At 36.1% G+C, this 27,998-nt stretch overlaps 2 protein-coding genes and 1 non-coding gene across 6 annotated transcripts in view; 2 read left to right on the top strand and 1 right to left on the bottom strand.

Annotated features, from left to right (window-relative positions):
- Positions 1-55: 55 nt before the first annotated feature.
- Positions 56-27,094, bottom strand: LOC123535896 (putative phosphatidate phosphatase). Of its 2 annotated transcripts, XM_053529305.1 has the most exons (7): positions 26,951-27,093; positions 19,296-19,425; positions 18,365-18,516; positions 15,901-16,208; positions 14,929-14,986; positions 4,963-5,139; positions 56-2,630 (listed from the first exon to the last, which is right to left on the bottom strand). In XM_053529305.1, exons 2-7 carry the CDS (start codon positions 19,366-19,368, stop codon positions 2,484-2,486), a joined length of 915 nt encoding a protein of 304 aa, XP_053385280.1. In that variant the 5' UTR covers positions 19,369-19,425; positions 26,951-27,093; the 3' UTR covers positions 56-2,483. The 2 variants fall into 2 exon arrangements, with proteins under 2 accessions (XP_053385280.1, XP_053385281.1); XM_053529306.1 differs by lacking the exon at positions 4,963-5,139 and having other exon boundaries at positions 26,951-27,094.
- On the top strand, positions 4,123-4,195 carry Trnat-ugu (transfer RNA threonine (anticodon UGU)). The gene has a single exon. It is a non-coding gene; the product is annotated as a tRNA-Thr (tRNA).
- LOC123537082 (uncharacterized) overlaps positions 26,933-27,998 on the top strand; it is a 28,041-nt gene continuing 26,975 nt past the window's right edge. For 2 of the 3 annotated variants that reach the window (XR_008368246.1, XM_053529307.1), the window contains exon 1: positions 26,933-27,186. Coding sequence is in view for 2 of the 3 variants with exons in the window: in XM_053529307.1 (XP_053385282.1) it covers positions 27,163-27,186 (24 nt within the window). In the remaining variant the exon portion in view is untranslated. The remainder of the gene's footprint in view (positions 27,187-27,998) is intronic. The other variant, XM_053529308.1, reaches the window with a different exon arrangement.

The raw sequence follows: 27,998 nt of genomic DNA, 5'->3' as shown, positions 1-27,998 counted from the left end.
CTGAAGATTTTAAATACGACTGGTCAAAATTGAAAGCCCTTTTTCAAAGAACAAGTACGTGTTGACAAAGTTTTAATGACCAGAACAGTTTAAACAATAGAAAGCATTTAATATAAAAGTAATACTAAACAATCCTCAGAACTTAACAATAAAATGAACAAATATAAATAATCTATATATAAAAGTGCAAAAACGTATAGTAAACAAAGATAACAAACTCAGCTGTTTATTATTTCTTTACATTAATAGAGGAGTGGACAAAACATTTCCATCTGATTTTTTACTATGTGTACCCCTTTCATGAACCTCTCCCATGAATTTTCCTTAATTTTCATTTTCAAATATTTTCAAGGACAAAAATTTAACTATGTTTAGTTGTATTTAATGTTACAAAAAAAAAGCTGATGATGCTGAATATACAAATACTTTCATATTTTTCTTTACAAAATTGTGATTATTCTCTTAAATGTACCGGAGAAATTTTGTCTGCTTTGTGAAACATAAATAACCAAAGATTTGGAAAAATTTACAGATTCTTCTGTAATGGATATCATTTTGTTTGTTTCAGTGTGAGATTGAAAAATCCTTTAACAAGTGAACATCAGATGCAATATTTTCACGAGTGTCATAGTTACAATTGAAAATTTCACAAGTGAAAGATACTTTGATTGACACGTGAGACAATTTTTTTACTTTATGTCTTCCAACGGTTTTTACCAAATTATGCCAGTTTTACCAGTGCAATGCCATGCACATTTTGCAACATGTTTTTCTTTGTTTTACATCTAAATACGACAGTGTGCATATCTTTATCATTTTACTTCTGTATCTTTTTAATGTATATTAAAGAAAGAATACTTCCAATTATATATACTTCATATCCTTTCATGTTCAAGTTAAGTTCCACAACAGTGAAAATTATAAAATGAAAATCCCAATGTTTAAAACAGTAAAAGTTTCATATAAATCCCCACTTATATTTCAATAAACTACTGAAAAACATGAAATCAAACTAGATGCCCACAGACAACATCTCAGCCCACCCTTTGACCCATAACTGTGACCTTGACCTTTGAGATAAGAGTCCGTCTCATTGAGATAAACACTCATGCCAAATACAAACAAGATTCCTAAATGCATGTCAAAGTTATGGGCCAGACAAGATCTGAGATGACCTTTGACCTCCAACCTTGACCTTTGAGATAGGAACCTGAGGTTTGCGCATGACATTCTGTCTCACTGAGGTTAACATTCATGCCAAATATAAACAAGATTGCTCCATGCATGTCAAAGTTATGGTCCGGACAAACAAATCCGAACGGATGCACTCACGTACTGACGGACGCACACACGCACATACAACGAACAGCCATTTGGACAACTATGTCTTCGCTTCCGCAAGCTGGCTCTACAAAAAACAGGTTCAATTAATTTAGCAGGTTTTGTTATACATATATAAAGAAAAACAAATGAATTGTTAATGATTTGTTAATGTCAGTTATGATTAAAACTGTATGATTCATAAACTTAAGAAAATAACATACTACTGTGAAATTGTTAGAAGTAAAACTAAATGATTCATAAATGAAAAAAGAGCATAAAACTGTGAAATTCACAAAAACAACACAATAGAACTTGAAAGAAAAACAAAACATTAGCATTCTGCAGCCTTTCAGTCATATTGCAGAACCAACAACCTTCCGCAAGCTTCCTCTCACGACAGCGAGAACAGGACTTGAACCTATATAGGTGAGGGGCAAAGGAATCCAAGTCAGCAACTTTAACTACTGGGCCTCAATGACCCCTAACATTTTAACCAAAGTATATATTTTGAAACTCACTCAGTTTTATTTGTTTGTTTTGCGGTTTAACACCATTTTTTAAACAGTATTTCAGTTATGTAACTGACAGCAGTTAACCTAACCAGTGTTCCTTGATTCTGTACCAATACAAATCTATTCTAGGTTAACTGCCTACTTCCCCACATAAATCAGAGGTGGAGGAGAAATGATTTCAGACACAGTATCTTTCATCAAATCGTCACAGAGAACATATTTCCCGCCTGGGTGTCAAACTCACGAACGCACGATCAGTAGATCTGTGCTCTCCCTATTTAGCTAGTAAGCGGATGGGGTGCAGCTGTCTAAATCTTATCACTGGTGACACATGTTCGATAAAATCTCTGATGCTATGTGTAAATATTTGATGAAGTCACTAATATTTTGTCTAAATGTCCATTGAAGTCTCTGATATTATGTCTTGACATTTGTTGAATTCACTAATATTATGTCTCATTGTTTGATAAGTCTAACATATGATGTCTACATCACTGTCATATTTGATGAAGTCTCTAATATTATGTCAACATGTTCGATGAAGCCTCTGATATTATGTTGACATGTTCAATAAAGACTCTGATATAAGATCTACATGTTGGATTGAGTATCTTATATTTTGTCTAAATCAGTGCATCAGTTGGCCAGTCACAATTTTACTGAAGTATCTGACATTTTGTCAATGTCTGAAGTCCTTTCTCTGCCATTCTCTGATATTCTCTCCATATTTTTGTACATGTCCCTGTATGTCTCCCTGCTGTCTGTCATGCTGAATAGATCTGACACACAAACTGCCTGCAAGATTCAAACATTATATGAAGAATGAGAAGAATGGTAGAAGTCAATCTGACTAAAGTACATCTCCAATTATAGCTATGCTTTGGATCTGAAGATGTGCTATTGATAGACTTGTTCTGACGACCCTTCCGCTAGCCAATCAGAGCCTTGCTTTCAACATTTTGAAAGTGAAAGTAGAAGTTTAAACAAGAGCACTGCCTTGCTGACACTCATCGGATTTTTTTTTGTATAATAGAGAAATTGTCCTAGCCATGATTTTCTAAGTCCAAAAGGGGCCATAATTCTTGCAAAAAGCAGGATGGAGTTATGTTTTCAGATGTACATAGTCAGCTTATAATGGTGAACAACTGTTGCAAGTTTCAAAGCAATAGCTTGAATAGTTTAGGAGAAAAGCTGACCTAAACATAAAACTTACTGTAACCAATACATCTGATATTTTCTAAGTCCAAAAGGGGCCATAAGTCTTGCAAAAAGCAGGACAGAGTTATGTTTCTTGCTGTACATGGTCAACTTATGATGATGAACAAGTGTTGCAAATTTTAAAGCAATAGCTTTGATAGTTTATGAGAAAAGCTGACTTAAACATATTACTCAACCTAGAAATCCAAAAGGGGCAATAATTCTTCAAAAAAAGCAGGATGGAGTATGTTTCTTGATGTACAGGGTCAGCTTATGATGGTGAACAAGTGTTGCAAGTTTCAAAGCAATAGCTTTGATATGACAGTTTAATTAAGAGAAAAAGCTGACCTAAATATAAAACTTAACCAAGAAATCTGATATTTTCTAAGTTCAAAAGGGGCCATAAACCTTGCAAAAAGCAAGATGGAGTTATGTTTCTTGCTGTACTGGGTCAGCTTCTGATGGTGAACAAGTGTTGCAAGTTTTAAAGCAATAGCTTTGATAGTTTAGGAGAAAAGCTGACCTAAACATAAAACTTAACGAGAAAACTGATTTTCTAAGTCCAAAAGATGCATTAATTCTTGAAAATAGCAGGATGGAGTTATGTTTCTTGATGTACAGTGTCAGCGTATGGTGAACAAGTGTTGCAAAGCAATAGCTTTGATAGTTTAGGAGAAAAGCTGACCTAAACATAAAACTTAACCAAGAAATCTGATATTTTCTAAGTACAAAAGGGACCATAAATCTTGCAAAAAGCAGGTGGAGTTATGTTTCTTGCTGTATAGGGTCAGCTTCTGATGGTAAACAAGTGTTGCAAGTTTCAAAGCAATAGCTTTGATAGTTTAGGAGAAAAGCTGACCTAAACATAAAATTTAACCAGGCAACGCCGACACCGACGCAGATGCCGATCAAGTGATGACAATCACTCATCATTTTTTTTCAATAAATAAGATGAGCTAAAAATCTATATTTAGCCTGACTTTTTCATGTTTATTATGATGACCACATCATGACTGCGCCCTCATGTTTAGAGAGGTATTATATGTCATGGTACAGACTTGGTCACGTAAGGGAAGAATATGTGTCAGGCAGCCGGTTAGCTCAGTCGGTAGAGCACTCGTCCTGTAAGTGAGGGGTCCCAGGTTCGAGCCCTGGACTGGCTGCACATTTTGCTCACCCTGTGACATTCGACGCTATTTTGATGGTTCAGCCAAATGCTTGTTGAAACAAGTCGTCCGATTGGTTCAAATAAAATAGATTTGCGAAAATGAAAATAGCAATATCGGAAATCCAAATATACAGAAAGATGAATGTGAATAGGTCATTATCAGATGTTCGTTTAGAAGATCAAGTACTTTAGTCAGATTGGGTATACATGTAAGCTAACAAAATTGTATCTCGGAAAAGAAAGTTTTCTTACTGTGTGAGATAATCTGAAATGTTTCAATTCCTGAGAATGAATATGACATGGAAGTAAGAATTAGCAAGAACCAATGTACTAGTATCGACTATACCACTGGCTTACAAACAAAAACTGAACTGCGGTATCTAAGCAGGATGATATTCATAATCTGATACTCTGCTAAGACATGTATGTACAGAACTGAACTCGTTACTTACCTATAATACTGCAACAATAATCCCTATAACTGCACCTGACAATACGTTTATAATTTGACACTCGACATAGACATATATTGTACAGAACTTGTTTTTTACCACTAATACTGCTAAAATAACCCCTATAAATGCACCTGGCACAGTCACTACATCTGAAAGGTTGTGTTTACAATTTGACACCCTACTTAGATATGTATAGTAGAGAACTTAAGACTTACAACTAAAAGTCACCTGCCATTATATCTTTAAGATGATGTTTTAAATTTGACATTCTTCTTAGATTATTTATAATATAGAACTTGTAACTTACCACTAATACTGCTACAACAATGCCAATCACAGCACCTGCCATTACATCTGTAGGATGGTGTTTATAATCTGACACTCTACTAAGACATGTATAGTAGGCCATCACAAATATAAGTGTCTGTAGGAGGGGCCGTATCAAAGACTTGAACAAGAATGTGAGGCGTTTCTGTAAAAATATCTGAAATAGATTAAGTATAACTTATAGTCCTACTGTCAATGTGGTACAGATACAAACAGAGTTTATAGCAATTAGACAGATACAAACTGAGTTTATAGTCCTACTGTCAATGTGGTACAGATACAAACAGAGTTTATAGCACTACTGTCAATGTGGTACAGATACAAACAGAGTTTATAGCACTACTGTCAATGTGGTACAGATACAAACAGAGTTTATAGCAATTAGACAGATACAAATGGAGTTTATAGTCCTACTGTCAATGTGGTACAGATACAAACAGAGTTTATAGCAATTAGACAGATACAAACTGAGTTTATAGTCCTACTGTCAATGTGGTACAGATACAAACAGAGTTTATAGCACTACTGTCAAAGTGGTACAGATACAAACAGAGTTTATAGTCCTACTGTCAATGTGGTACAGATACAAACTGAGTTTATAGTCCTACTGTCAATGTGGTACAGATACAAACTGAGTTTATAGCACTACTGTCAATGTGGTACAGATACAAACAGAGTTTATGGCAATTAGGCAGAAACAAATGGAGTTTATAGCACTACTGTCAATGTGGTACAGATACAAACAGAGTTTATAGCAATTAGACAGATACAAACTGAGTTTATAGTCCTACTGTCAATGTGGTACAGATACAAACAGAGTTTATAGCACTACTGTCAATGTGGTACAGATACAAACTGAGTTTAAAGCACTACTGTCAATGTGGTACAGATACAAACAGAGTTTATAGCAATTAGACAGATACAAACTGCGTTTATAGTCCTACTGTCAATGTGGTACAGATACAAACTGAGTTTATAGCAATTAGACAGATACAAACTGAGTTTATAGCACTACTGTCAATGTGGTACAGATACAAACAGAGTTTATAGCAATTAGACAGATACAAACTGAGTTTATAGTCCTACTGTCAATGTGGTACAGATACAAACTGAGTTTATAGCACTACTGTCAATGTGGTACAGATACAAACAGAGTTTATAGCAATTAGACAGATACAAACTGAGTTTATAGTCCTACTGTCAATGTGGTACAGATACAAATTGAGTTTATAGCACTACTGTCAATGTGGTACAGATACAAACAGAGTTTATAGCAATTAGACAGATACAAACTGAGTTTATAGTCCTACTGTCAATGTGGTACAGATACAAACAGAGTTTATAGCAATTAGACAGATACAAACTGAGTTTATAGTCCTACTGTCAATGTGGTACAGATACAAACTGAGTTTATAGCACTACTGTCAATGTGGTACAGATACAAACAGAGTTTATAGCAATTAGACAGATACAAATGGAGTTTATAGTCCAACTGTCAATGTGGTACAGATACAAATGGAGTTTATAGTCCTACTGTCAATGTGGTACAGATACAAACAGAGTTTATAGCACTACTGTCAATGTGGTACAGATACAAACAGAGTTTATAGTCCTACTGTCAATGTGGTACAGATACAAACTGAGTTTATAGTCCTACTGTCAATGTGGTACAGATACAAACTGAGTTTATAGTCCTACTGTCAATGTGGTACAGATACAAACTGAGTTTATGGCAATTAGGCAGATACAAATGGAGTTTATAGCACTACTGTCAATGTGGTACAGATACAAACAGAGTTTATAGCAATTAGACAGATACAAACTGAGTTTATAGTCCTACTGTCAATGTGGTACAGATACAAACAGAGTTTATAGCACTACTGTCAATGTGGTACAGATACAAACTGAGTTTAAAGCACTACTGTCAATGTGGTACAGATACAAACAGAGTTTATAGCAATTAGACAGATACAAACTGCGTTTATAGTCCTACTGTCAATGTGGTACAGATACAAACTGAGTTTATAGCAATTAGACAGATACAAACTGAGTTTATAGCACTACTGTCAATGTGGTACAGATACAAACAGAGTTTATAGCAATTAGACAGATACAAACTGAGTTTATAGTCCTACTGTCAATGTGGTACAGATACAAACTGAGTTTATAGTCCTACTGTCAATGTGGTACAGATACAAACAGAGTTTATAGCAATTAGACAGATACAAACTGAGTTTATAGTCCTACTGTCAATGTGGTACAGATACAAATTGAGTTTATAGCACTACTGTCAATGTGGTACAGATACAAACAGAGTTTATAGCAATTAGACAGATACAAACTGAGTTTATAGTCCTACTGTCAATGTGGTACAGATACAAACAGAGTTTATAGCAATTAGACAGATACAAACTGAGTTTATAGTCCTACTGTCAATGTGGTACAGATACAAACTGAGTTTATAGCACTACTGTCAATGTGGTACAGATACAAACAGAGTTTATAGCAATTAGACAGATACAAATGGAGTTTATAGTCCAACTGTCAATGTGGTACAGATACAAATGGAGTTTATAGTCCTACTGTCAATGTGGTACAGATACAAACAGAGTTTATAGCACTACTGTCAATGTGGTACAGATACAAACAGAGTTTATAGTCCTACTGTCAATGTGGTACAGATACAAACTGAGTTTACAGTCCTACTGTAAATGTGGTACAGATACAAACTGAGTTTACAGTCCTACTGTCAGTGTGGTATAGATACAAACTGAGGTAATAGCACTACTCTCAGTGTGGTACATATACAAACTGAGTTTATAGTCCTACTGTCAGTGTGGTACAGATACAAACGGAGTTTACAGTCCTACTGTCAGTGTGGTACAGATACAGACGGAGTTTACAGTCCTACTGTCAGTGTGGTACAGATACAGACGGAGTTTACAGTCCTACTGTCAGTGTGGTACAGATACAGACGGAGTTTACAGTCCTACTGTCAGTGTGGTACAGATACAGTCTGAGTTTACAGTCCTACTGTCAGTGTGGTACAGATACAGACGGAGTTTACAGTCCTACTGTCAGTGTGGTACAGATACAGACGGAGTTTACAGTCCTACTGTCAGTGCGATACAGATACAGACTGAGTTTACAGTCCTACTGTCAGTGCGGTACAGATACAGACTGAGTTTACAGTCCTACTGTCAGTGCGGTACAGATACAGTCTGAGTTTACAGTCCTACTGTCAGTGTGGTACAGATACAGACGGAGTTTACAGTCCTACTGTCAGTGTGGTACAGATACAGACGGAGTTTACAGTCCTACTGTCAGTGTGGTACAGATACAGACTGAGTTTACAGTCCTACTGTCAGCGTGGTACAGATACAGACTGAGTTTACAGTCCTACTGTCAGTGTGGTACAGATACAGTCTGAGTTTACAGTCCTACTGTCAGTGTGGTACAGATACAGACTGAGTTTACAGTCCTACTGTCAGTGTGGTACAGATACAGACTGAGTTTACAGTCCTACTGTCAGTGTGGTACAGATACAGACTGAGTTTACAGTCCTACTGTCAGTGTGGTACAGATACAGACGGAGTTTACAGTCCTACTGTCAGTGTGGTACAGATACAGTCTGAGTTTACAGTCCTACTGTCAGTGTGGTACAGATACAGACTGAGTTTACAGTCCTACTGTCAGTGTGGTACAGATACAGTCTGAGTTTACAGTCCTACTGTCAGTGTGGTACAGATACAGACTGAGTTTACAGTCCTACTGTCAGTGTGGTACAGATACAAATGAAGTTTATAGTCCTACTGTCAGTGTGGTACAGTGGTACAGATACAAATGAAGTTTATAGGCCTTCTGTCTGTGTGGTACAGATACAGTCTGAGTTTATAGTCCTACTGTCAGTGTGGTACAGATACAGACTGAGTTTATAGTCCTACTGTCAGTGTGGTACAGATACAGACTGAGTTTATAGTCCTACTGTCAGTGTGGTACAGATACAGACTGAGTTTATAGTCCTACTGTCAGTGTGGTACAGATACAAATTGAGTTTATAGTCCTACTGTCAGTGTGGTACAGATACAGATTGAGTTTATAGTCCTACTGTCAGTGTGGTACAGATACAGACTGGGTTTAATGAAAGCTCATTTGGTAAAACATGTATACCTCTCATGATGACCTGTCAGATTAAAATGTTTGAAATTTGGCTTCAATCTAAATTTCACTGAGACCTTGACCTTTGATGTACTAACTCCAATACAACATGGGTAATGTATTGACCAAAGAAGTTTAGTGTGAAGGTCTGAGGCCCAAGCATTCTCCCCAAAACGTTTTTGTGTTGCGTTTAGCACCATTTATCAACTGTATTTCAGCTATGTAATGGTGGGTATTTAACCTTACCAGTGTTCCTGGATTCTGTACCAGTACAAACCTGTTCTACGCAAGTAATTATATTGTATAGCTTGGTCTATAAATACCAACCTTGAAAACAAGAAAGTGGTCTTTGTTGACAAGTGGTCTCATAGGTCAAATTAAACTAATTATAGTTCAGCGGGAAAAGAAAACAGTGGCCTTTAACCAAAACTCGACATAATATTTTTCAGCGCCATGCCTTTATTTTGTTTTGTTTTGTTTTGGGTTTAACACCATTTTTCAACAGTATTTCAGTCATGTAACGGCGGGCAGTTAACCTAACCAGTGTTCCTGGATTCTGCACCAGTACAAACCTGTTCTCCACAAGTAATTATATTGTATAGCTTGGTCTATAAATACCACCCTTGAAATCAAGGAAGTGGTCTTTGTTGACATGTGGTCTCATAGGTCAAATTAAACTAATTATAGTTCAGTGGAAAAAGAAAATAGTGGCCTTTAACCAAAACCCAACATAATGTTTTTCAGTGTCATGCCTTTATTTTAGGGATGGGAACGAATATTCGAATATTCGAATATTCGGAAATCGGTCGAATATTCGAATATGAAAACCAAATTCGAATATTCGTAAATTATTGTATATTTTTGCTCAAAATAAGTATCATTGATTTTGGGCAATATGAGCATGCTAATTCTACAGAATAAAACCATGTCATGTTTGTTTAACGAGTATCAAAAGATGTCCAATTAACAAGAAAATAGCAATGCATAATTGGCAGGGGCCATCGTTACGGATTAACAGTTTGCAACAGGCGTCAATGTGTCAGATTCATGTCAAAAGATGTCCAATTAACAAGAAAATTGCAATACATAATTACCTGGGGTCATCGCTACGGATTAACAGTTTGTATTAGGCGTAAATGTGATATCTTTATATCGTTTGTTCATTTTTATTGGCGCCTGTTTTATGTAACAAGCTGTAGAATTTTTTTTTCGGAAACAATACCAAACTTGTAGATATTGCCGATCTTTTCGCAATATTTTGTACGACGTTTCAGACCATCCGCAGAATCGGTTTTCATCCGCAATCGGCCGTATTCGAATTAACTTTTGAAATACTTTATAATAAAATCAAGATAACATATGACTGATGCATAAGTTCATGTTGAAGTTTGCCTTACTTGCTTTTTACACGACGATTAAAAATTTTCAAGATGGCGGCGGTAATACAACAGCGCGTCACGTGTTTAAATGGGGCGACCTGCTATTTTTAGATAAAATTGCGACGGTCTAAATTATAATCGTTTTGATTTTTTGTATTATTTTGAAACTAAAACACTAAATTAGTTAAATATGTTCATGATTATACTGACAGAATCGTGAAATAAAATGCTAGGATCGGCGGGTTTTGCTAAGCAGGATCGGGTTACCCGAAGCAAACATTTTTTGGCCTTATTACGTACGATGATCCACGCTGTAAACAAATGAATACGTTGTGTATATGCCAATCACTTAATAAGAATTGAAAGCTTCCATTAAAACAAACCGAATATTCGAATATATTCGAATATGGCAAACCGAATATTCGAATATTGATTTCAGTATTCGTTCCCATCCCTACTTTATTTTGTTTTGTTTTGCGTTTAGTGCCGTTTTTCAACAGTATTTCAGTCATGTAACAGCCAGGGCTCTCACTGGCCTCCAAAAAATAATAGCCAACTTTTTAACCTATGAAAAATTAATAGCCAAAATTGATGCGGATCTTTGCATGCAATTTTTGTAAAAATAAAAATGATAAATTTTAACATATATATTTTCTTAATTGCTTTAAAAAGTAGTAGGCCCCAACGGGGTGTGGGAATTGGGGATTCAGGGAAATTACCTCCTAATATTGGTGGTGGGGTCCCACTATAAATTAAAATGCTATATTTTGATGGATATTGAAGTCATTTACAGGACACATATTTAGTTTGTGTAAGGCAGCTGAAATGGTTGATACTGACTGACATTATAGACTGGACAATAGTTCAATTAGGCCCATTCATGCACACACAATATGGACACAGTTGCACACAATGGAAAGTTTACCAAGTCTTTGAGTATCATTCATGTTTATTTTTTTTCTTTATACATATCAAAAGTGTTTTCATGATTCTTTTGACCATAACTGCACTTAAATTGCTCGAAAAGTACAAAACAATCGGGTTGCGAAAATAAGTGATATTTGGCATCTATGCACACTACTGAATTACAGCTTTTTGTCAACAAGTTATGGCGGGCAGTTAACCTAACCAGTGTTCCTGGATTCTGCACCAGTACAAATCTGTTCTCCACAAGTAATTATATTGTATACGCAAACTTCCCCACATGAATTATTAGAGGTGGAGGACGAATGATATCAAGGCATCAGGAGAACATACGCCCTGCCCAGGGATCTAACTCGCGACCCCGCAATCTGTAGACCAACGCTCTCCCTACTGAGCTAAGCGGGCGGGTGTAATGCCTTTAATCTTTGTAAATGATGGTGCAAGTTTTTCAATAGTATGCCATAAAGAAGAAAAAGATCTGATTACTCTTTGTGAACACATTACATTATCTTGGAATTATGAGAGCTATATTGAACTACAGTAAGCAAATTACACTAAAAGAAGCAGAAACAGAATCACAATGTAATCCATTCATTCCTTTTCCTATAGGAATAATACTAAAATCAAAATCTGGATATAAAGACATCTATAATATTCTAAACAGAAACTCTGATACCCCAACAAGCCAGACAAAATGGAATTCAGAATTTCACTTCAAATTTGATGAATGGAAAATATTTCTACAGTATGCCATTTAAAGTAACAAAAGATAGCAATTTACAATGGCTGCAATATAGACTTCTACATCGTATTTTGCCAGTTAATAAATATTTAAGAAGATTAAGCTTGAAAGATAATGATCTATGTGACTTGGCTTTGAAACTTTGTAACTTAGTTACTGACAGATTATATGTCATGAAAACACATGCGAATAGGTTGTTTTTGCTAATTTTACCATTAAAAACTGAATAGAACCTTAAAGTTTAACCTGCTGCCCACAAGTGATTCTGTCTTTACGACCAGTGCAGACCTGAACATGGTCTGCACTGGTCGCTATTCAGTCAGAAAATTTTCAATGAGCACCCCTTTGAATAATAAATGGTATTGCTTAAATTGAATGATGGACCAGTCCATTATAGAAATTTCGCAAGCTAAAGGTTAATGAATTATCACAGGATACCCAAGGTAAACTACCTTAATTATAAAGGTTTACATAAACAGTTGTTATTAAAAGTACAAATTCCGCATTACTGTGTTGGCCAAGATAGTATGAAAGGCACCTCTTGTTCGATTCCAGACTCAGACATGTTTTTTTTTCTTGATTTAGCATTTTCTGAAATAGGTAAGAAACAAAGACACATGTTCTAATATTCATTATATGATCAAACTGGAATTTTAAAGACAGATCATTTTAAGTCAAAATCTGCAGTCCAACCGTGCAGTCTGATCTTAGTCTGCACAGTTTCCTTTTCAGACATTAAATTTTAAGTGAACACCCCTTCTAATAATAAATAGTGCTGCCCAAATTGAATGACAGACCAGTCAATTTAAGAAATTTAGCAGGGTAAAGGTTAATATTTTATAAGATAGTCTGGTGTTTTGTAACAGTGACAGGTGTTGTCTATTGTAAGACATCATTTGGTGTGGCTCTATACCAAAGGTTACTTTAATCATTGGGTTATTACAAAACATAATACAGTTAAAATCATAATCAAGATCAATCAAAAGAATTATGAGAAAATATAGTTGAAATTTTCTTAAAGTTACTTCAAATAAAATTATTTTCAAATCTAGCCCGTAGTTTCATACAAGAAGTTTTTTAACCAAAAAGAAAAAAAAATCTTACAAGGTACAGATATGTCAAAATACATCTAAAATTTGGAGGTACCATCCATGTTGTTCCACAGAAAAATGGTCTTGGTTTTTCCCTTCGGCCAATAATGAAAAAGTTACTAAATAAGCTATTTATAGTAACATAAAAAGGAATTAATTTAAAAAAATATGGTAAGTGAACAAAAGAAGGATCTGCCAAATAAAAAGAGCACTGCAATGCAACGCAAATGCAGATCAATATGCACACAAAACAAAGTCATATGATATTTGACCCCTAAGTGTGACCTTGACTTGAAGTGAGCCATCCGAAACATACGCTCTGCACATCGTTCTGATGAGGTGAACATTTGTGTCAGGTTTCTTTGAAATCCTTCAAGGGGTTCAAGAGTTACAGAGCGGAAGGGAAATTGCTAACCAACAGACAGACAGACAGACACCGAGGTGATATCATAATACGTCCCTTCAGGCGTATAAAAAGAATCAAGATCTTATGGTGATACAAGTTGTGTGCAAGTTTGGTTAAAATCAAATCATAAATGAAGCTCCTATTGTGCAGACAAAGTCAAAATAGCCAATTTTTGCCCTTTCAGGGGCCATAACTCTGGAATCCAGATCTGGGATCTGGCCGGTTCAAGAAAAGAACCAAGATCTTATGGTGACACAAGTTTTGTGCAAGTTAGATTAAATTCAAATCATAAATGAAGCTGCTATTGTGCAGACAAGGTCAAAATAGCTCATTCTGGCCCTATCAGGGGCCATAACTCTAGAACCCATAAAAAAATCTGGCCAGTTCAATAAAAGAACCAAGATCTTGTGGTGATACCAGTTGTGTGTAAGTTTGGTTAAAATCAAATCAGAAATGAAGCTGCTATTGTGCAGACAAGGTCAAAATAGCTAATTTTGGCCCTTTTAGGGGCCATAAATCTGGAACCTATTAAGGAATCTGGCCGGTTCAAAAAAGGAACTGAAATCTTATGGTGACACAAGTTTTGTGCAAGTTTCATTAAATTCAAATCATAAATAAAGCTGCTACTGTGCAAAAAAGGTCAAAATAGCTAATTCTGGCCCTCTCAGGGGCCATCACTCTGGAACCCATTATGGAATCTGGCAAGTTCAAGAAAGGAACCAAGATCTTATGGGGATACAAGTTGTGTGCATGTTTGGTTAAAATAAAATCATAAATGAAACTGCTATTGTGCAGACAAGGTCAAAATAGCTAATTCTGGCCCTCTCAGGGGCCATCACTCTGGCCAGTTCAAGAAAGGAACCAAGATCTTATGAAACCACTATCGTGCAGACAAGAAATTGTTGACGCACGCACGCACACATTTTCTGGCCCATTAAGGGGCAATAACTCTAGAACCCATGATGGGATCTGGCCAGTTTGCGAAAGGAACTGAGATATCATGCCAATACAAGTTTTGTACAAGTTTTCAAAATTGCTTGTAAAATATGGTCTATATCCTGTTCACAAGAAATTGTGGATGGACGGACGACGGACGAAGGGGGATCACAAAAGCTCACCCTGTCACTATGTGACAGGTGAGCTAATAAAAAGTGGGGAAGTGGAAAACAAAAATTAGTATAAACTATACTAACACTCAACCACATTGGCCAAGCAAACAACAAGTGTGTAGGTGTTGGATACATACCATAAGATACACAGCAACATAGGAAGAAAAAGATGCATGTCCAGATGGAAATGACAACCTGAAATATTTCACAACATGCTAATATATAAGCCGTGCCATGAGAAAACCAACATAGTGGGTTTGTGACCAGCATGGATCCAAGTTTGCAGGCTGGTCTGGATCCATGCTGGTCGCAAACCCACTATGTTGGTTTTCTCATGGCACGGCTCAATTATAAGATTACACTTATTAATACATGATAATGGTAACAACCGTAACATGCTTGGTTGTCAATCCAGGGGTGCAGTTTCGAATCCTTCTGCAGGCACTACAAAATTTTTAGAAGTCCCCAAGTGCCTTCTGATCAACTAAAAGGCTAGTACTTGTTTTTCCAAGGAAAGAAATTTCATGTGAGCTGGTGTTATACAAAAGGCATGTTAAAGATTTAGCAAAGGGCTAGGTTATGTTAGCCTGACCTGCTTGCATCTAAAAGATGTCCATCTGGTCAGATCATCTCTGCTGATACTGATAGAGGATGAACTTGGCCCCTGAAAGGCTGATGTTGTATTCAAAGCACCTCTGAGAGTGTTTATCATGTAAAGGGTGCTATATAATCTGGTTAATATAATATTATCTAAACAAACAAACAATATGAAATTAACAAGAAACATCTGCCTTAAGATGTACTTGAAATCCACTGACACAATTAAGGATTCCTGTTTGTAATGGAGGCAGACCCAAGGCCTCCAACGAGGCACGGGTTGGAGCACCAACCTTCTGTGTGCTAGCAGGATGACTTCCTTGCATTTAACAATCCTTGAGGGATTTGAATCCACTATTGAGTGGCGACCAATCTGAAGACAACAACCTTAACCACTAAGCCAAAAAGGCCATTTAAACAGACTCAACATTAGAATCTCTATCCTTTCTAGAGTATCTGTGTTGTCTAAAAACCCTTAACAATAAAGAACAAAATTCTGAAAGCAACCTCACCTGACTTCCCTTATCCTGTTACTATCATCTCCAGTGCACTCAAACTCTTCTATATATCCCGCCGAACAATTCACCTTTGCGTAATCTACTTTACACACGTCAAAGAAGTGTGGCCGGAGACGCCCTATACTATATTTTCCTATATCAGTAATTATATGTTCCAAAGCAGCTCCAAATACAAAAGGAACGAGGGAAAGATAAATATCTCGGATCAATATCCAATGCTTTCCATAGTTCTTTATGTCAATTGTTTGCTGCGGGTCACGATCTTTTACTCCGTATATCCATATTGATTCTACAACAGCAATCTGCAAAATGATAAAAAAATCTTTTAAACCTAACCCTGCTAAATTTCTATAATGAACTTGTCCATCTTTCAATTTGGACAGTACCATCAACTGTTAAAAGGGGTGCTTACCAGAAAGATACCGACTGAATGGCGAACAGTGCAGACCATGATATCAGACTGCAAGGATGTGCAGGCTGATCTTGGTCTGCACTGGTCACAAAGGCAGAATCAGCTAGTTTCTGCCAGCAGGCTAATGGTTAAACCTAACTTCAAAATATTTCTAAATAAGTATGAAAACATTTCTCTTACTTCAATCATTCAGTGAATTTACTGAAGCCTGGCAAACATATTGACAACTGCAGAACCTGCACTAGGGAAGAAAAGATGCAGTGGTCTTTTGGTAATGCTATCTGACACAAAATTAGGGATGTTGATTTCAAAGCTCCATTTCTCCAACTAAAAAACTAAAATTGGGATACGAGTCCTGTTTATTGTGCTTTACACCTGGCATGATAAGGAACCAGGGACGATTCTGGAACTGGAATGTCTCCTGTATCTTTGGGTAACTCCCAACTAAATTTACTTTTAAAGGAGCAGCCTTATAGGTTTCTGGTGACCACTGTACATAAGCTTACAAACAAACCAAAGAATTGCACTTGTGGAAAAGACATCACATAAGTTTAACTTTTCAAACGTCTAAATTCCTCCATCAGAACTTTGACCGATTTGGACAGTCGCTAAAAGGATCAATTCAAGTCAGACTTGGACTTAGTCTACTTTCATTCAACACATATTATGCAAAATTTACGTAATTTATCGCCACAGTTACTGTCTTTTTCACAATTACAGTTGAACACCACTTGCTCAAGCATATATAGCAGGAGAGCCTGTGCTCATCTAAGCAATTTATGTAGTCACTGGTCACACTCATGGGGGGTGGGGAAGGGGGGCAGTAAGTAAAACATCTTTGATCTTGATCTGTCCCACACCTCATGACCTTGACTTTGAAGGATGATTGATAAATTTTAAATTTTAAGCATCACAGACTGTAATGTTTTGATTAAGTGTAACATTTATGACCATATCAACCCCTGAATGCCCTGTGTCATTGACTGTAAAGACAACACAATGGATAATGTGCAGTAGTGTAGACCACACTTTTGTGACAAATACTAATTCTTCTAAGCTTAAATGAAATCAAAGTAAGAGTAACAAAGTTATGACAATATTAAAGATGCTTTAGTTTCCTTTGACCTTGACCTTAACGTTCTGTGCACTACACACCACAACTTTACCAAGACTTGAAGTTTGAATAAGACTGGATTAAGGGTGACAAAGTTAGGGCCATGATGTGCAACACTTTATTACCCTTTATTTTTTTTAGTTTATACTAATTTGTTTTAGCTCGATTGTGATGAAAGCTTCAAGCTTATTGGAACCACTCTCGAGTCCGCTTCCTGGAAAAGCCAGTACTGGTGTCATATGAGAAGTCATGGTCGTGACCCCAATGGGGCTCGAACCCACGACCCCTGGATTGAGCGGCCGACACCTTATCCACTAGACCACCGCTCCCCTTTATTACCCTTTTGACCCTCCTTACCTTGACATCCTCCTTACTTTGACATTGTAGATAGGACAGCAGATTCAGTGTATTGCATTCTGCATTTTTTTTGACAGTTGTGCTAAGTTTGATTCTAACACTTTTAAGATTTTCTTTTACATAAATATAGAAAGTTTTTACCGTGTATTGTCTTGTCGATTAAAACATGTTTCACAAAATGACCTAAGTAAGGATTCCAGATTAGAATCTAGTATCTCTTGCTGGTGTAATTCGAACATGTTAGAATGGAAATAGATTTTAGTTTGGCTTGCTTTGTTGGCAAATAAAAAACGTTTTTTTGTCATTCAGATGTGTCATAATTAATTAGATTACTATGTATCTGAACTCAAAACTGTGTTTTATTTGCCAACAAAGCACGCAAAACTAAAATCTATTTCCCAAATGAAAGTAGAACAAGAGTTACAAAGCTATGGCCCAAAGAAGGTGTAAGGCCAAGGACAGACAGATTGGCAGTGTGCACGTGTTACAACTGTCTAGGACATCCAGCAGGTGCTTTTATTACTAGTAGCCTTACACTGTTTATCTTCTTTCTAGAAACATAACAATCATCTTACAAGTATGGAGCCAAGAACAAATCCTATCCCATACAATATGGCTGATGACACGGTAGACTCTTTGAATGGATGTTTCAATGACTCATCATCACAAAAGAAGCCACGTTTATATGGATCCCCCATAAACCTGAACAGCAACAATACAACTCCACCTGCAAGAAACAAAACACTGTAAAATACACAGGAAATATAGAAAAAATAATTATGTAAATAATGATATAATGTGAAATTACCAGGTTCAGTCTCAGTGCATTGTTGCTAATATTAAACTGTAGTTCACATTACATTTTTAAGACATATCTACTTCCCATATGAGCCGTTCCATGTGTCAGCCAAATGACAGGTTCCTGTTAAGTTTGCTTCCATATATACATAAAATACTAAACAGTGTTGCATATGGCTTAAAACTGGTTGGAGTCGCCATATGACCTAAAATTGTGTCGGCATGACGTTAAACTCAACAAAAAAAAAAATAAATAAATAAATAAAACTGATTGGGTATGGAAAAAAAGGCATTTCCTGAAATCAACAATGTCTGTGGCAGACTAATTTTCATGGAAACTGAAAGTTGATCCTATCCATTTCATCAATCCAAGAATTCATAGCCTCAAGAAATAGTCATTTTTGCCGAAACCATGAAATTCCACACTCGTAAGTTACATGATTTCACATTACCATAATATACTTTAGTTAACCTTCAGCCTGCTAAATTTCTGAAATGGACTGCTCCAGTATTCAATTTGGACATTACCATTTATTACTATAAGGGGTTTTTGCTAATTTATTGACTGAATAATGAACAGTGCAGACAGATGTGCAGGCTGACCATGGTCTATGTTCGCAAAAGCAGAATCACTTGATATCAGCAGGCTAAATGTAAATTTATGTACAATAATCAGTAACTTCACCTATATCTACTAGTACTAGTTACCTGAGCCAATTATGATGACATCAGATATCAAGCGCTTTACAATATCTGCTTTTTTCTTTTGTATTGCACTCATCTTTATTATCTTCTGCTGCTATTATCTTCTGTTGAAGTTATCTTCTGCTGATAATAACTGAAAATCAATTTAAAAAGATCTAGTTTAAAAAAAGGTATCATTCTTCAATTCTGAAAAAATCTCAATATGTTAATTGTTTTTACAAGATGCTTTTACACAACTAAACTTTTCCTACTGTTTTAAATATACATGTTGGTGAGTCAGGTGTTAATGTGTTATAGACATATACATGGCATACCCCAGGAGTCACAAATGTTACCATGATGAAAGGCCAAGTATGGATATAAAACAAGTGCTGTCGGAGAATAGCAACGCTCGACTATTCAACAGCCTTGTCAATAGAATGAATACAAAAGTCTAAAAAGGGGCATAATTTTGTAAATTTTGCAAAACAGGGTTATGGAACCTGCACAGTGCTTATCAGCTCATGACAGTGGACAAGTGTGTGAAGTTTCAATCCATTCCCATTAGTAGGTACTGAGATACCAGCTTACATACAAAAACTGCTAAGTTGAAAAAGGGGCATAATTTCGTAAAAATGCAAAGTAGAGTTATTGGACCTATGCACTGCATGTCATATCATGACATTGAACAAGTGTGTGAAGTTTCAATCCATTCCAATTAGTAGAAACTGAGATACCAGCTTACATACAAAAACTTAATAACCAAAAATTCTAAGTCGAATAGCTCTACCTTTTCTTTGAATAGTCGAGCTAAAAACATCACAACAACAACAAACTTTATTGGAAATATTGATGTAACATGTTTGTGGCTAATAAATAGATATTACCGGTATACTAATAAAAAATAACTATATGCATAGATGAATAAATATAACACTTCTATGTAGAATATGACACATTTCTAACATTGGTCTTAACTATAGTGTCAACCTACTTTTTTGACCAATCAGAAGAAGTTAATTTAAAAAAATGTGGCTTCTTATTCCTGAAGGCCAATGTGACTTTAGCATTAATTTTTCGAAGAACAGCTTTACAAGCTGAAGAGCATCGACACGACTGACTCTGCAATTCCGATTGGTCAAACGTAGATTTTACACTATGTCAGATAGAGTCCATGACGAGAAATCCGGTCACTCCCTATCGGTTTCTTTTTCATGAAGAACTCATTTCATAAACTCTATCTGTAACATAGATACTGTTTTTGCCCTTATTTTTTATGTTATTATTCTGTTGAATATCTTCATACCAGACCATGAAATATTTGGGACATGTACATGTATATGCTTTGACTGAATATTAGAATATTTGCAGCAAGTCATCAAAAAGTGATATTCTGATTCTTCAACATTGTGATTACAATTTCTACATACATAGCCATTTTTCCTGGAAAAAAAAACAGTACTGGCCTCTTAGGTGGAAGAGAGCATCTCAGAAATGTTATCAAATTCTTGTTTGTCTCAGGACTAATAAATTTAAATAATAAACTTAATGTTTTCTTTAGTTGTGCTCATGAACTGTTGGATTCGTCCTGCTGCTTGAGTAAAAAAATACTTCCAGAAATTGCTGCCTAGAACCCGGGTGAGATTAATTATAAATATTTAAAATATTTACAAAACAAGTAGCTGCGCTCAATAAATGCTTGATGCCCCCGGTAGAATCCTTGTCGATACAAAGCAACCTAAGTCCAAAACTAGGTTAAGTTCAAGGTCAAGGTCAAACTAAGGTCAGGTGATGTCTGAAGATGAGGAATGGTCACAGGTTACATCTGCATTAGTATCAAGTCATTCTAGTTAGGGGTATTGATGCTAGACGAAACGGTCCCATTTGGTTAACCTCGTACGGACGGACAGGACAATCACTATATGCCTCCCGCATCAGTAGATGCCGGGGGCATAAAAACAACGAAATTAGACAACTTTATAACAACAAATCATAACTTTACCAGCAATTACCTTATATCTAGGAATACTGTACATGATAGCACATATATATTGATTACCGAACCCCTAGCCACTTCCAACTTTAACAAGTGTTTTATTTTGATATCAGGTTCCAATGTACTGCCTGTTCAGTAGAGATTATAACTTTAAAACAAGAGGGTCATGATGACCCTGGATTGCTCACCTGAGTAATATGAGCTACATGTTTCAAATGTCAAACTGATGATAAAATATTAAGAAAGTCAGTAGGTCACATTCATGGTCAATGAAATTCAGTTTTACAATTTGTGTGCAAAACTGTGTATGTTATCAAAATTTCAAGGCTGTATCTTAAAAAACAAGAAAGTAGGTCAGTAGGTCAAGGTCACAGTCAAGTGACATCATATTACTTGGGGTCATCAGGTAATTATAATTAAACAGTCTTGGAAATAGGGTTAGATGATTGTTTAAGTATTTTCCTATATAACTCACATAATAACTAAGTGACCCCAGGGCGGGGCCTCTTTTAACCCCAGGGGCATAATTTGAACAATTTTGGTAGAGGACTACATTATTATTAGACAATGCATCATACCAAATATCAAAAGCCTAGGTCGTATGGTTTCAGACAAGAAGATTTTTAAAGCTTTTTCCTATATAAGTCTATATAAAACTTGGGACCCCCAGGGCAAGGCCTCTTTTCACCCAAGGGGTACAATTTGAACAATTTTGGTTGAGGACCATAAGACAATGCTACAAACCAAATATCAAAGGTCTATAAGTGTTGTGGTTTCAGACAAGAAGACTTTTAAACTTTTTTTCCTATATAAGTCTATGTAAAACTTCGGACCCCCGGGGCTGGGGCCACATTTGACCTTAGGGGGATAATTTGAACAAACTCGGTAGAGGAACACTAGATGATGCTACATACCAAATATCAAAGCCCTAGGCCATGTGGTTTTGTACAAGAAGATTTTCAAAGTTTTCCCTATATAAGTCTATATAAACCATGTGACCCCCGGGGCGGGGCCATATTTGACCCTAGGGGGATAATTTGAACAATCTTGGTAGAGGACCACTAGATGATGCTACATACTAAATATCAAAGCCCTAGGCCATGTGGTTTTGTAAAAGAAGATTTTCAAAATTTTCCCTATATAAGTCTATATAAACCATGTGACCCCCGGGGTGGGGCCACATTTGACCCTAGGGGGATAAAATGAACAATTTTGGTATAGGACCACTAGATGATGCTACACACCAGATATCAAAGCCCTAGGCCCTGTGGTTTTGGACAAGAAGATTTTTAAAGTTTTTCCTTTTGGTTGCCATGGCAACCAGAGTTCTGCATGGAATTCAATTCTTTGAATAATTTGGAAAGGGGGCCACCCAAGGATCATTCCTGTGAAGTTTGGTGTAATTCTGGCCAGTGGTTTTCAAGAAGAAGATTTCTTTAGAAATTGTTGACGCACGACTGACAACGGACATCAAGCGGTCATAATAGCTCACCTTGTCACTTCGTGACAGGTGAGCTAAAAAGGTTTTGGGGTCAAAATTAACAGGCACAGAACTTGGCAAAGCACATATTGCTCTTTCTCTGACAAAAATTCTTACAGTGATAAAGAAGGAATTATTGGAGGTGGCCACATTTTTCTAATTTTTAATAATTTATATAAAATTGTTGATACAGTGTGTTTCAATATGAATAAAAGATATTTTCTCTCCATCTTGGTGCAGATGTATATCTATACCGCACTTTCTCTTGTTTAGAATATTTGTCAAGTGTTCACATGTCGAGATTTAGTTTTAATGCAGTCTAAGACATAACAAGCTTATACATCATGTATTGCATTTAGAAATTATGGATTATCATTAATTGCAAGTTAATAAAACTTGGTCTTGTGACTCTAGAATATCAAAGGGATTGTGATTTATAAATCAGTTCACAGTCTTGATGATTTGAAGTGGAACAATTTGTTTTCATTGGCTCAGGACGATTTGCATGGACACTATCTGAACTTTAAAAGCAAAGACTATCTCCAAAACTAATGCAGATATTGAATTGAAACTTCACATGTGTCTTCGGGGTTATAAAACTAGTTGATAACACCAAGTCCCATAACTCTTACCTTCATTTTGGCCAAATTATGCCCCCTTTTAGACTTAGAAAATTCTAGTTAAGTTTTGCGTGCAAGTACATACAGCTATAAGTGTAAACATAATATGAGATTAAATTCCTTCAGTCAGAGATCAATTGCTTAGGCGTAAAAAAAAAATTGTTTGTTTCCGGTATCCCGACCTTCCCTAAATTTTTGGCCCGACCCTAAATGTTTTTATGGCCTTGGAGAATATTTTTTTCAACTTTTTAACAAAATGATGCAAAACTGCACTTTTTATGCGTTAAACATGGCCAGTGATGTTAGAAATCAACTTACTGATGCTCTTAAGGCATATCCCCCTTATTTGTAATCATTTTTTGACAAAAAAATAATTTCCGAAAAGTCGCCCTTAATAAAAAAAAATTTCCAAAAAAAAAAATTTTCCGACCTACCTACCCTAATTTTTTTGAGCATGTTACCGGAAACAAAGAATTTTTTTTTAGGCCTTATTGGAATAATTTAACAGAAGAAACAATTTCTGCAACTAATCTTAATCAATTTAAAAGTCTACTAAATGAAGAGAATTGGAATACTAAGAAGTTCAAGCCTAGTTGAACAACATTATTAATCAAGCCTAGTTGTTATTAAGCGCAGTAAGAGAATATTAATGTTACGTAAACTTATTTAGAGAAAAGGATTGTATGAAGAGGAACTTGAAAAGAGGGGGCATTAAAGCTTCAGCTAATACTATGGCCCTTGATACAGGTAGGTAGTTAATAATAGAACATATAAACTTCCTAAAACGGATCCATAATTTGATATATTTGCAGCCATTGCAATAACACCACTTCTATGGGGCACTGGTGATTTTTTAAGGCTAGGGCTTAGGAGCTGGGGCGGCACGTGCCGCCCCAATATTTCGAGGAGCGGCGAAATGCCGAACTCGTAAATTTTTGAAAAGGCTAGAAAATATAATTGAAAATAAATACAGCAGTCTTCCATTTATTATAAAGTGCATCGGCGAAAGATATGTACACAGAATCTTGTCATATCGCTGACACCTTGCTAGATCACCTTGGTGACAGGGTATTGTACAAAATCGATAATTCGCAATGACCAAGGTCACTGTATTTTCACGCCCCGCAGACACGGATTATAGGCAATACATTAATTTAATCAATGAAAGTTAATCGTTTTTAATAGCTTACTGCCAAATTGCAATTAATGTTGTGTCTCAAATTAAGCCGACAAAGAAAGTATCTTGAGTAAAGCACAAATTAGCTATAGGCAAAATTTTCCCGGACCCCCTTCATAGGAGGGGGACACCCCCTCCCAAACCCACCCCCTCCGCTGCCCCAATGCTCAGATCGTCCCTACGCCCCTGCAAGGGAGCTCTGCCTTTTAGGTAGCACCTAATTTCATATTTAAGGTCACTGAAATTCCTAATGTATTTCCGGGTTTGCCAATGACAATGTTTAGAAAGTTCTGTATTTCCGGGTTGGAAGTGGCTATTCCTACGGTCCCGTAAGAATAGCCTCACAGGCTATTCCTACGGCTCTCTCGTAAGAGTAGTGAAATAGCCCGCAGGTGGCTATTCCTACGGCTCTAAAGACAGTTTTGTATGTCCATCTTGAACTGTATTGTACGGAATTAATTTATATGGTATATTTTCGAACAAATTGTTTACCTTTTAGTACAATGTATCACATCGAGAGAGAACTTTGCATGTCAATTTTCACGAAAAAATAGTTATATATAAGGTGGTTTTGAAACGAAAAACGTATATGGGTGTTGATTTCGCCAGATTCTACTGTATACGCAGAAATTTTAAATGACAGGCAAAATCAAGATATAAAATTTAAAGTGATGATTTTTTAAAGAATCATTTTAAGCTTTTATTCATGAAAAACGTTTGAGGGTGTTGATTTGGACAGAATTTATATGCGAAGAAATCTCAAGTAAAAGGCAAAATCAAGACATAAAATCTAAAGTGTTGAATACTTTTTAAAATCCTTTTAAGCTTTTATTAGGTATATATTTCTACGTGTGCATGCCAATTTTCAAGAAAAAAATACTTATACTAAGTATTAATTAGAAACGAAAAGTATATACGGGTGTTGATTTTGCCAGATGGTCATCGGCATGCAAAATCAAGTCATAAAGTCATAAAGATTACAGGGAGTACTTTGGTAAAAATTATTATCATTTCATTTCAAACCACAGTTTGTGGTTCTCATATCTTGCCATCCAAATTAATTGCCTTATTTTTTCAGTTCACTTAGAGATAATCGTCTTTAAGATATGTAAGTGCTATTTTACATTGTTTTAAAGAAAAGGAAGTAATATTCAAATCACTGAACTTAGCGTTAAAAACCAATAATTACCGGTATGTTGTTAGTACCAGGTAGATAAATGGTTTATAGTGGTGGAAGAACAATTCATCAGATAATAGTTTGTACTGTTTTTCAAGGAATTTGTTTAATTTTTCAAAGTTTCTTTTTAAGAGTTTTACTTCAGTTTAGACAACAATTACTGCCTGTGCTTGTGAACATGTAGAAAATATTATAAGTCTTCTTATAAAACAATGCATTAGATAAGGGGTTTCACATTCTGAGTACATTAATTTTTCATGTTTTTATTGAAAAGGGGAAAATCTGGGTGAATTCGCCAATTTCACAATAGATACTTATTTGGCAGATGTGAAATAAGTACATGCACTTGTTAAAGGACGTGGCTTAAAGAAGCTGCATAAAAATTTGATCTTTTCAAGGAAAAATAAGTTTTCTAATACCACTTGCATTTGGCCTCCATTACATGTTCATTATCATTAAGTCACTGTTAAATTTTGATTGGAAGGTAGGTGCATTTTCTTTCGGGTGGTGATCAAATATTCATGCATTAAGGCTTTCATTGCCGGACAGCTACATATTGTGTGTGAAAATGCTTAACATAACATTGACAGAAAAATGTGTCATTTGATGATTTTCCAGTCTTTCTGGTACTAGAGGAAGAATCCAGGCGCTTGTCAGGCCCGTAGGAAGCATTTTTAGAGTGGGGAGCTAGGGCGGCATACATTTTGAAAGTCAGCCGACCTATAACAAACCCAGTTCCATAAAATGTTAAACGTTTTTTGTTGTTTTTTTTTGTTTTTTTTAAAAAGTGGTTGTTAAAACCTCAAAAACAACTACAAAACTGCAGGACACAGCTAAAATTGACTCGTTGTCAAAAGATTGTTAAGAGAATTAGCTTAACTGGTCAAATTATTGGGAGGGGGCGCCCTGGGTGTGAAACTGAAAAGTAAACAATTTGTTCGAAAATATACCAGTTGAATTAATTCAGTACAATGCAATACAAGGTGGACATACAAACTGTCTTTAGAGCCGTAGGAATAGCCACCTGCGGGCTATTTCACTATTCTTACGGGAGAGCCGTAGCAATAGCCTGTGAGGCTATTCTTACGGGACCGTAGGAATAGCCACTTCCTTCCGGGTTTGCCAATGACAATGTTCAGACGGACTACCCCAAACTAGGTTTTGCTCTTTTAACTACACGCAGCGATTACAAAAAGTTCGTGACATGTGAAACCCAAGATATGTCTTACAGTGGTACAATACACCCTGCAGTCTGCAAATCTTTCAGCTGTCAAAAAGAAAAAGAAAAAAAAACAGAGAAAAATTTCCTGTCCAATTTCAAAGTCTCGGAAAATATTTTTTTCGGGATAATCGCCGAAAATCCGAATTCAGCGGTGTTGCAGTAGAATAAAAAATATAAGAAATTGCATAAAGTTTTTCAGCATTGGTTACGAATATTGCTATGTTTCGTCAATTTTGCAAGAAGGTAAAACATTCATTTTGTTTGTACACTTAAACCATAGGTTTTTGTAATTCTTGAAACTGTTGTTAATGGAAAAAATATCCTGCAGAAATATATAGGCAATAGTGTCACATGTATTCGCGATTAGTAGGTATAAGGCGACTAAAAGTAGTAGTTATTTTGTCTGTACTGTTACAGATCTCCGAGCAGAAACTAACCCCCTATTGAAAACTAAACAGGAATTGTTCCAGTAACGTATGAAAAGTTCCATTTGCCATACCAGTCACAGACACTTGGGGGTCAGCACCCCTCCCCCTCCCATGCCGCCCCTGACAACCCTCAGTCAATATATTTTTGTTTTTTAAAACAAACTGAGCACATGTCTTGATCATCCAACGACTTCTGTTACCATTAACATGTTTGAAAAATTCCCATACTGGTTAGGAACTATTTTCCGGACAGAACCAGTTTCCGGACACATGCAATATTCGATTTATTTCGTTGTTATTCATGTAAGTGTTTTATCTAGAACATTTAGATGTTTGTTCTTCATGTCTACAACAAACCACTGTTTTATAAGGCTGTATAATGTTTGGGTTTTTTATGATAACCCACCTGCGTTTACAAAACAACTTTCTGTCTTAACGGGGCATGAAGATAGCATTGCGCATGCGCAGTAGTTCACACATGCCGAGGTATCAAGTGTGGAAGAAAGAATCAAACTTCATAATGATAGTCTACTTATAACTTGTTCTACTTTTAATTTCACACTAAATGTTACGTAAGATGCATTGCTGTCGATTTTCGCACTAATTTTATTCTATTTCTATTGAAAT

Source organism: Mercenaria mercenaria, chromosome 17, assembly GCF_021730395.1.
Source record: "Mercenaria mercenaria strain notata chromosome 17, MADL_Memer_1, whole genome shotgun sequence".
NCBI classification, from domain to species: domain Eukaryota; kingdom Metazoa; phylum Mollusca; class Bivalvia; order Venerida; family Veneridae; genus Mercenaria; species Mercenaria mercenaria.
Note: the sequence above shows the minus strand (reverse complement) of the source record. Positions and strands in the feature narration are given on the sequence as shown.

Excerpts from the sequence above, each read along its gene's own strand:
- LOC123535896 (XM_053529305.1), bottom strand. The coding sequence starts at position 19,368 with ATGAGTGCAATACAAAAGAAAAAAGCAGATATTGTAAAGCGCTTGATA. Across the intron at positions 5,140-14,928 it reads ATGTTGCTGTGTATCTTATG|ATATTTTTACAGAAACGCCT; the intron begins GTATGTATCCAA and ends AATCTATTTCAG. Across the intron at positions 2,631-4,962 it reads TTGTTGTAGCAGTATTAGTG|GCAGTTTGTGTGTCAGATCT; the intron begins GTAAGTTACAAG and ends TGAATCTTGCAG.